Source organism: Echinops telfairi, unplaced genomic scaffold, assembly GCF_000313985.2.
Source record: "Echinops telfairi isolate 266 unplaced genomic scaffold, ASM31398v2 ScPeMD7_12;HRSCAF=54, whole genome shotgun sequence".
Lineage (NCBI taxonomy): Eukaryota > Metazoa > Chordata > Mammalia > Afrosoricida > Tenrecidae > Echinops > Echinops telfairi.
In genome coordinates, this window is record NW_022103909.1 from 591,198 (window position 1) to 601,480 (window position 10,283).

Below are 10,283 nucleotides of genomic sequence, written 5' to 3' on the forward strand. Positions count from 1 at the left end.
ACCCCCCTCCACCCCCCATTTCTCAGGGTGGCATTGTCGAGAAGGGACGGTGCTGTGACCAACATCCACACCTCAAGGCCAGGCCATGGGGCAGGGCCAGAGGTGGGTCCTGTCATTGCTCCTGCCCCACAGGTGGCCCCAGCCTCATCCCACTTCCTTATGGGAAAATCTTCTTTCCACCCTGGTCGCCAGGGGCTGCCCTGCCCCACTTCACCCTGGCGCTTGGCCTCCCGTGAGTTCTGTGTCCTCCGCTCCAAGAAAGGCCTTCTCTCTCTCTCCTGTATCTTCAATAAACGGCATATGTTTCAGACATCCGGCTCGGCCTTTCATTCTGGGCTTCCCCAGCTCTCCCAGGCAGGAGGTGGGTCCCCCCAAGCACACCCTGAACCCTGAGGGAGAAGAGCGGGTGGGTGGGAGCTGGAGGAGGCCTCTCCGGAGCTCTCCCAGACTGGCAGGGGGACTGGACATGATGGATGAGAGAGCAATGTTCACAATCAGATTTTAGATTCATAGTGGACCCCTGGTGCCCCAGTGGTTAAAGCACCTGGCTGCTAACCCACAGCCAGAGGTGGAATCCCATGTGGTAAGCCGGCTTGCAGAAAGATGTCCAGCCTTAGAGAAACCTACCGGGCAGTTCCACTCTCTTCTACAGGGTGGCTAGGGGTCAGAATGGGCTCCTGGCAGTAGCGTTCAAGTGCACACAGATTCCACCACATTAGAAAAATGTGTGGATTAAGATGTTCCGGCTTTTCATCCATTCCCAATGGGTCTGAGGTCATCCAGCCGTTTCATCCATTCCCAATGGATCTGAGGTCATCCAGCCGTCCACGCCTGATCACAACCCCCTGGATTGCTGGTAGCCACGCATCTCATAAGCCAGGGTGAACATCCAAATGTTGGGGTAGCAGAAAAGCACTCTTCCTGAGGGTCATAGCATGGTGAGAGCAGGACCTTGAAATAGGAGTTCGAGGAGCTACAAGTAATGTTCTTGAGCTTCACAAATAATTTTAAATAACTCCCCCCAACCCTGGCAGTATCCAGCCTCTCCATTCCCCCCTCCCCACTGCCCCCCGCCCCCCACACACACTGAATCAAGGTAGGGACAGAGGTATTTGCTTAGCAAACAGGTTCTGGGGTTGGGGAGAGATTCCAGGAGGGCTTCTGAGCGTGCACATTGTCACTGCCACCATGAGGCTGTCTGTCCTCCAGCCCTTTGGGAACGCTTCATTTGGCCCCTCCTAGCGTGACTCGAGGAGGCACGGATAATCTGAGCGTGCCCAGGGCAAAGCAGAGAAGAGGCAACTCGACCAAAAGGATCCACACTCTTCCGAAGCCAGACATTCCTGAAAACACCGCAGGGCAAGGCAGCAAAGCATTGCTGCAAAACCATAGAAACTTTCATGAAACACTTGGATGAAGCTAATGCTTCCTGACATCGTGACGTATCCTCCATCTGAGTCTCCTCTACCTTTCTGAAGACAGCGGTTCCATCTCCCTAACCTGCCCTGGAGAATCCTCTTCTCTTTGATTTATACCACATCTAGAGGCAGTTTTGGCATCCCCGAGGGATCCAAAGAGTGTTCCTTTTCCATGAGGGTGCAAAAAGGAACTTCTTAAGGAACAAGATCAGGGCTGTAGGTGGAACTGAGAGGGTGAGGTTTCCCAAAGACACCCCCATAGGTCAGCCCTTGCTACCCTTGAAGAATGAACAGGCAGGTGCACTGTTTTCCTGATTTTGGGGGTGGGGTGGGGGCGGGGCCTGCGGTGCAACATTTTTGGCCTTTTTCTCACTAATACAGTTTTCCCTTTTCTTCCATCTTCTCCATGACAGGCTCCACCTGTGATCATCTTGTGAGAATCTACCAAGATGACCTCTTTGAGATCCCAAGATCCAGCGACCACAACCTTCTGTAGAGTATTGAAAAGCAAGGATGTGACTTTGAGGACTAAGGCGTGCCTGACCCAAGCCAGGGTATTTTCATTGGCCTCATGTGCATGTGAAAGTTGGACATTACATAAAGAAGATAGAAGGAGAATCCATGCACTTGCACTGCGGTGCGGGAGAAGCATATTGAAAGTACCATGGACTGCAAAAAGGACAAACTGATCTGTCTTGGAAGAAGTACGGCCAAAGTGCTCCTTAGAGGCCAGGATGATCAGGCTTTGTCTTACCTACTTTGGTCATGCTGTCGGGGGAGACCAGTCCCTGGAGAAGGACCTCATGCTTGGTACAGTGGAGGGGCAGAGGAACAAGAGCAAGGCTTTCAAGGAGATGGACTGACACAGTGGCTGCAACCCTGGGCTTAGGAACCGTTGTGAGGCTGGCGCAGGGCTGGGAAGTCTTCTATGCTGCGTGTTTGCTATGGGTAGGACCTGACTCCAACAGCAACAGCAACCCAATCTTCCCAGCTGACCTGGCGGCTGACTTTGCATTTAACTGGCCCAGAAGATCCTCTTGGAGGCGGCCGTTTGGATGGGACTTTATTCTTCGTAAGCACCCCAACGAGACTCAGATGAGGGATTGACTGAGAGAACTTGTCTACAGCCATCCGTTGGGTGCAGAGACACTGAGTGCTTTAAAACACACTAAAAACAAAACAGAGCAATGCATATACAACGCTATGCTTCTTGACGGATCCTCGTAATGAAGCACAAATGGCTTTTAAATGGTCCTGACTCCTTTCCTGGGGCAGAGACATTATGTTGGCTAATCCCACTGCCTGAGGCCACCTGTGGCTAAGCTTTGGGCTGCTGGAAACCCCAGCCACTCCAACGCAGGGAGAGCAGCCTTCTGCTCCAGTCAAGAGTTTCAGCCTTCGGAACCCACAGGGGCGGTTCTACCCCCAAGCTGCCTTTTTACACATACTGTTGCAAAATGAAGTACTGTAGTCTATTGTTGTCACATTAAGACTGTTACACATGCTACAGCATGCTTCAAGACAAAACGTCATTTATTTGCTATTAGAAATAAATATTTCACAATGTATATAATCACGTATTGTTTTTGTGATTCATCGCTATGCTTCAATGATGTTCCATTTGTAACAATGAACATACATCCTGCCTATCAGATATTTACATGACGACTCATAACAGTAGCAAAATGATAGTTATGAAGTAGCAACGAAAATTATTTTATGGTTGATGGGGGGGTTACCGCCATATAAGAAACGGAAAACAAGGGGTAGAGGCATTAGGAAGGCTGAGAAAGGTTAGCCTCCAGCCTTTTGATTCGTTGACTGTACTCACTGTCTGCGCCTCTTTTGCATCTTGGAAGCCCCTCAACATAGGGTAGCTGAAGACGATGGTGGGGGTGGGTCATGCGGGAATGCCAATGTGGAAGGTGGATAGCTAGCTTCCGAGTGGGCGCTCAGTAGATGCACGCCGAGTGGTGTGCAGAAGGCGAGGCCCCGTTTCCTTTCCCCCAGATGTTACCTCACAGGCACCCGATCATTCTGGATCATCACGATGATCCCCAATAGGACAGAGCAGAGCAGAATCTTACTCCGCATAGGGACCAGGACAGGGTAGAACTGCCCCTGGGGGTTTCTCAGACTGTAACTCTTTACAGGAGCTGAAGTCCCCCTCTGACCTTGCAGATCAAAGGCCGCTGCATAGTCACTAGGCCACCATGGCTCTTGCTTCATCTTTTCCCCTCCGAGTGCCTTGAACTGCAGACCTTGCCCTTAGCAGCCCAGCATGGAACCCACCACACCCCAGTTTGGAGATGCAAAATAGGAGGTGGGCAGAGATGTGTACATGCATGAATACCTTTTCTGACAAAGCATCCTCATTTGCCTAAAGAACTGATAAGGGTGTCAGATCAGCAGGGGAAGAGAGGACACACCAATTGGGGTTAAGAGAAACCCTTAGCAAAATAAACACAGCTGGAGATAGGCAGAAACAAACCTACAATTGCAACTTGGACAGCCAATGATCTGGCTGGAGGGGGAAATGCTTCCGGAGTTTGTCTAATCCAGGTCAGGAGAAGCCTGAGGATTGGCTGGCTGCAGGCTGCCCTCAGAGGACCTCTGGCCTCGTCCCTCACAAGGAAACTCACTGTCTGGCACCCACCCCTCCTAGGTGAATGGTGGACTATGGATGGAATGTGTCTGACGTCTTCAGAGCTATCAAGACATTGATAGATCTGCAAAGAAAACCTTTCTGCATCCTCCGTGGATCCACAGCACGCCAGCGGACCATGTCTTCCCCAGGCAGTGGCTTTAGTTGTAATGGAAGCTGGACGGAGAACGCTGTTGCTTAGCAGGCGGTTGCTTCACGGCCATCTAACGAGCACAACATGGATTGTGATTTGTTTGGCTTTTTATAAGCAGATTCATTCACCCTTCATAGTCCTGTGAGGCCAATAAGGCCAAAGACTCTGTTTTACAGATGAGTGAACAGAGGCACCGGCAGGTGAATGAATTTGTCCAGGACCAGGTAAGGAGTGGAGCCAAGATCCAAACTCTGCCGACTAAAACTTTTTTTTTTTTTAAACATTTTACTGCGGGCTCATACAACTCTTATCACAATCCATACATCCATCAATTGTGTCAAGCACATTTGTACGTTCGTTGCCCTCATCATTCTCAAAACATTTGCTCTCCACTTAAGCCCTTGGCATCAGCTCCTCATTTTCCCCCCTCTCTTCTTGCTTCCCTTCCCTCATGAACCCTTGATAATTTATAAATTATTATTATTTTGTCATACTTACACTGTTCAACATTTCCCTCCACCCACTTTTCTGTTGTCCACCCCCAGGGAGGAGGTTATATTTAGATCCTTGTAATCGGTTCCCCCTTACACCCTGCCCTCTCTCCACCCTCCCGGTATCGCCACTCTCACCACTGCTCCTGAAGGGATCATCCGTCCTTGAGTCCCTGTGTTTCCAGTTCCTATCTGTACCAGTGTACATCATCTGGCCTAGCCAGATTTGTAAAGTAGAATTGGGATCATGATAGTGGGTGGGGAGGAAGCATTTAGGAAGTAGAAGAAAGTTGTATGTTTCATCATTGCTACACTGCACCCTGACTGGCTCATCTCCTCCTCAGACCCTTCCATAAGGGGATGCTGCTGACTAAATTTTAATGCTCATGAAGCCAGAGAAGTTCTTTGAGTCAACCTGCTTGGGTGCCCTCTGGGACCCACCACTTAACAAACTGTGAGATCCTGGGCAGGGCACAGCAACCTTACCCCATCTCCTCTGTAAAATGAGGGGGTGAGGCTGAAAAGTGTAATTTGTCTAACTCCTGGCACATTCTAAGAGTTTCAAGCAGGGTTTTACACGAATGATGGCTAACATTTCAGGAATCTACCCATTCTGTAAATGGGTATTGTCAATGGCTTATTCTTACGTATGTCTAGCACTCTGGGTGGATGAGGTCAGACACAGCCTCTCCCACCCGTCTCTCTCTTGTTCTCCTATGGACTCAGACTTCCAACCTCTGCATAGCCACGAACTAGCCCTGTGGCCTTGAGTCTGTCCGGAGTCTCCTGCCCAGCTGCTCCCCTGACTTGGATGGAAGAGCCTTACTTAACATGCCCGGGGACTGGCCATGGGAATTTGCAGGGCAGCTCTGTGACCTTTGGAGCTCCCATTCGGCTTGACAAGGAGGGCGTATGCCTGCATATCAGATATTTACATGATGTGGCTCAACAGGTTATTAGAGTGAGGTCCCAGCTGATTTAGGGGCCCAGGAAGGAGCTGGAGGTGGAGATCCTCCAGCAGTCTGTAGAAGCCGTGGGCGCATGCAGGGTACCTACGAACATCTTGTACATAGGCTAAGTTCCCCAGACTCCCAGGGATTGGGAGCGTCAGCTCTAGCCCCTCCATCAATTTCCTCTGTGCCCTTGATCAAGCTGTTTGCTTCCTTTGCCTCTGTTGGCGTCAGCCTGGGTTGACGGTCTCGGTTGTATGTCCGGTTGCAGCCTCCGGTGTGGGAGGAGTAGTGAGCTGAAGGGTGTGATGGGGTGGTTAGGGGCTGCTCCCTTGAGCTTGATTCACAGCGAGCCTGTGTGTTGGAGCAGACCTGCCAGAGCGTGGTCTAGGCTGCAGTCTTTACAGATGCAGATTGTTGGGCAGTGAGCTGCTTGGTTGGTTCGAACTGCCAACCCAGTGGCTAGCAACCAAGTGCCCTGCAAGAGCTCCTTGACTAGGAGACTCATCATCCGCTGCTGTCCAGCCAGACCAGAGGATGCCAACTCATCGCGACCCTGTGGGGGCAGGTAGAGCTGCTCCTGTGAGTTTCCAAGACTGCACAGGTTGATGGGAGTCTCCCACAAAGCGGCTGGTGGTTTTGAACTTTGGGCCTTGCCGATTGCAGCCCAACGTGTAACCACTATGCCACTGGGGCTCCCGTGACTAGGAGACTAGGAACTTCTCTTTATTTGCAGGGGCGGCTTTCTCTGAAAGGAGCCCCAGTGGTGGAGTGGCTATACCTTTGGCTGTTAACTGCGAAGCCAGCAATTCGGGGAGAAGGGTGGGGCTTTCTATTCCCACAGAGTTTCCATCTCGGAAAGGCACAGGGGCAGTTCTCCTCTGTCCTATAGGGCCGAGCATGCGATGAGCCGGCGTCGAGAGCAGGGAGGTTTTTGCAGGTTTGCCTGGTTGTGTGTGATGTTACACCGGTGCTGGTAACTGGGAGGCCAGCCCTCTGAACAGACTAGCCGCTCCTGGGAAGAAAGAAGGGGATTTCAGCCCCCGTGAACAGTGACAGTCTGAGAAATCCAAGGGAGCGGTTCTCCTCTGTCCTCCGGGTTGCTCTGGGTCAGAATGGACTCCATGGTAGTGGGTGGGCTCTCTCTGGGCCTTGGCAGCAGTGTCCCCTATGCTGCCCACTTCAAGGTGCTAATACGCCCAGTTTGGGGATGCTGGGCCGGGGCGGGGAGGCACCTACATGCCTACACCAGCTCGCTCCTCTTTCTCACATGGGGGCTGATGAGTGAGAGTCTCTCTCTCTGCCAAGGGGCCCTGCCTCTGTCCCCACACCCGGCCCCCATCTCTCTGCTGTCCTGTCAGATCCACCTCCGGACGGACGCTGGGTCATGCAGGGTGAGGCGGGCGGGGGCAGCTTCTCTCCAACTCTACCTCCGGCTGCTGCCCGAGACCGTGATCAGTGGCTGATAGCTGTCCCAGCCTCACCCTCCTGGCGCTTCTGGGTTTCAGTATCTGGGAGACCGGCCCGGCAAGCTGGAGCCCACACCTGACTTCTCACTGTCCCCTCAGGGGAGCACCAGCTGCTGGTGGGGCAGGCAGGGGAAAGGAGGCAGGGGCTCCTCGCTCCTCGGGCACCCACCTCCCTGGCTCTGAGAACACCTGGCTGCCATCTTCGCCTGCGTATTCTTGACCCAGTCATTTTCTCTAAGACGCCCTTCTGCCATCTGTGGAATTGAGTCGGGTCTCTTGCACGGAAGGCGAGAGTTCTACTACGGAACCACCAAGCCCTTCCTTTCCTGGCCTTCTCGGTAGCACCCTCTTTAACTCTGCCAGACCTCTTCTCCCGGCTGGTTGCTTCTCCTTGCCTGTGGGCGGCTTCCTCACAAGAACTCACCCATCCACCAGCTCCGATTCCTGTCAGTTCCTGGCCTCTCCTGACTCTCCTGGTCTCTCTCGACGATAGCCGGAGTCCTGGCTTCCCTGGCTTCCCAAGAACTCCCTGAGGGCGTCCAGATCTGGCCTGGGGCTGTGCAGACCAATTTTTGCATGGAAAGTCCCTAGGAAAATGGAGCCCTCTACCAACACCTGTGTCATTGCCATTCCTAGTGAATCCTGACTCCTGGCGACCCCATGTGAGCAGCGTGGAACAGCCCTATAATGCTCCCACGGTACCCGGGGGAATGAGCTGGGCCGCTCACGGCAAGGGCCGCAATTCAAACTCACCAGCGGCCTGGAGAGAGCAAGGCAAGGCTGTAAGGGTTGCTCAGAGTCAGAATGGACTCGGTCCACGCCTGGGCTCGGGTAGAGCTTTTGGAAGCAGATGGACAGGCCTAACTTCTGAGAGACTTCTGGGTGGGCTGGACCCACCAGCTTTTCAGTCTAGCATTTACTCAGTACCCCACCCAAGGGCTCCCCCAGCACCTGTGAGGAGTTCGAGTTACCCTTGTTGAATATATGATAGATCGTTTTCTGCATGTTTGTCTTTTTCCCCTTTCCCCACATGCATCATCATATGGAATTCTTAAAACATGAACACCTCGATTCCTTTGAGTCTCCGAGGCTCAGGAAATAGGTGACTTATCCACCATGTGCCATCACGAGGCTGGTAAGGAGCAGGGCTGGAAACTGAAGCCAGCTCTTCTGACCACGGCTTCCAGGCTCATTCTCTTCTGCCCACAGTTTCCTGGAGATTGTCCACTACACAGTTAGGGCACAGAGAAAGCACAGGTTCATGAAAGAAGGCGTGGAGACTTGAAGCTGCCTTCAGACAGACCTCAGAGCCTCCCATCCTACCTAGCAGGCCTGCTCCTCACCTCTGCCCTGTCCCACACCCATTCTCATTCTTTCCCACCCCCAGCAGCTCTCTGCTCAGTGAACTATTGGCAGCTGTGATTTCAGCCGCAACTTTTTTTTTAAATAAGCAGGAGTTTATTTGCTCACAATTCAGGAGGATTGTTGTTCTTGTCAGTTCCCATTCAAGCAACTCTAAGTACAACGGATGGACACACCGCCTGGTCCGGCACCATCCTCACAATTGTTACGTCTGAGCCCATTGTTGCAGCCACTGTGTCCATCCAGCTGGTTGAAGGTCTTCCGCTCTCTTGCTACCCTCTCCCTGACCATTCGTCAGAAGGATCTAAGTCTGAATTAAGCATACTGCTTCTAGGAGTAAAGTTTTGGTCTTCTTTTAACAGCTGTGGGTCCCGTGTTTTCTTGGCAATAATTCTCCTCTGGGTCTAGGAGGATCTCATCACAGAGACTCCAGGTCCAAAGGATGTGCGTCACTCCGGACTCGTCTAGATTTCTTTCCCGTTTTGGAGTTTATTTCTAAAGCAACAACAATGAAACTTTTTATTGTTAATCTGGTGAAGGTTACAGAAAAAATCAGTTTTCCATTCAATAATCCACGCACATTTTGTTTCGTGTCATTGGTTGTTAATTCCCTGAATCAGCAGTTCTCAACCTGTGGGTCGCAACCCCTTTGGGGAGTCGAACAACCCTTTCACAGGGGTCGCCCGATTCACAATGGTAGAAAAATGAAAGTTATGAAGTAGCAACGAAAGTAATGTTATGGTTGGGGGGTCACCACCACACGAGGGACTGTATGAAAGGGTTGGGGCATGAGAAAGGTTGAGAACCACTGCCCTAAATGTAACATTATTCATCCCACTTCCTTCCAACGTCTTCCTTTGGAACTTTGGCCATGGATACATGCTGCCCTTTGGATCTCAAATGGTTGAGCTGAAGGAGTTCGTACCCCCCCGGCGCTGTTGTTCCCCAGATAGACCTGTTCATTGTTTGGCTGGAAATTGGGCCACAGAGGAGGGTTCACTTCAATTCCAGACTGGAGGGTTCATCCTTAACTTTTGAAAAAACAAAATCTTTCAAAAACACAAAGACAAAGGAAAGCTAAAATACTAGACAACAAAACAAAACAAAACCCTCTTGTAATCTCTAACAAGAGGGTCAGTGATGCATTGGGCTGTTAACTGCAAGGTTGGCAGTTCGAAACCACCAGCTGCTCTGCTGGAGAAAAACAGGGCTTCCTCGTCCCATAAAGACTTACAGTCTTGTAAACTCACAGGGGCAGGTCTACCCTGTCCTATAGGGTCGCGACGAGTCTGCATCGGCTCGGTGGCAGTGACTTTGAATCTCTAATCAGTAATTTCACTTTCTATGCTACTTTTTAAGCCTACCTTTTCTGCATTCTCAATTCGTTCCTTGTCCTTTTTCGGTATTCCCAATTCTTCTGAGCTCGTAGCTCAGATGTCATTTTGCAGTCTGCTTCATGCCTTTAGTATTTGGTCATAAGCCATTTTTTTCTGAGGCTGGACATTTAGTGATTTTATTTTGTTATGGTTGATGGTGCAAGTCACCTGGTTTTTGAGTCTAGAGGGCTGTGTTAGACAGGGTTCTCCGGAGAGATGAAACCAAATTGCTGATAATTTAATATATTTATTTATAAAGATAATTAGATATAGAACAAAAAATGAACTGTTAAATCATATACAGATAAATATATAATACAAGAAATGAACAGTTTAATTATAAAGCACTACAAATGGCTCAGTGCAACTCACTCCTGTGAGAGAGAGTTGTGAGACACTAGCAGTCCTTCAAGTCTTTG

At 50.9% G+C, this 10,283-nt stretch overlaps 1 protein-coding gene across 1 annotated transcript in view; it reads left to right on the plus strand.

Annotated features, from left to right (window-relative positions):
• LOC115868546 (keratin, type II cytoskeletal 3-like) overlaps window positions 1-8,411 on the plus strand; it is a 14,178-nt gene extending 5,767 nt beyond the window's left edge. Inside the window, exons 9-10 of the mRNA XM_030884744.1 lie at window positions 133-232; window positions 8,336-8,411. Of these exons, the coding sequence (XP_030740604.1) occupies window positions 133-232; window positions 8,336-8,411 (176 nt within the window). The remainder of the gene's footprint in view (window positions 1-132; window positions 233-8,335) is intronic.
• Window positions 8,412-10,283: the final 1,872 nt, after the last annotated feature.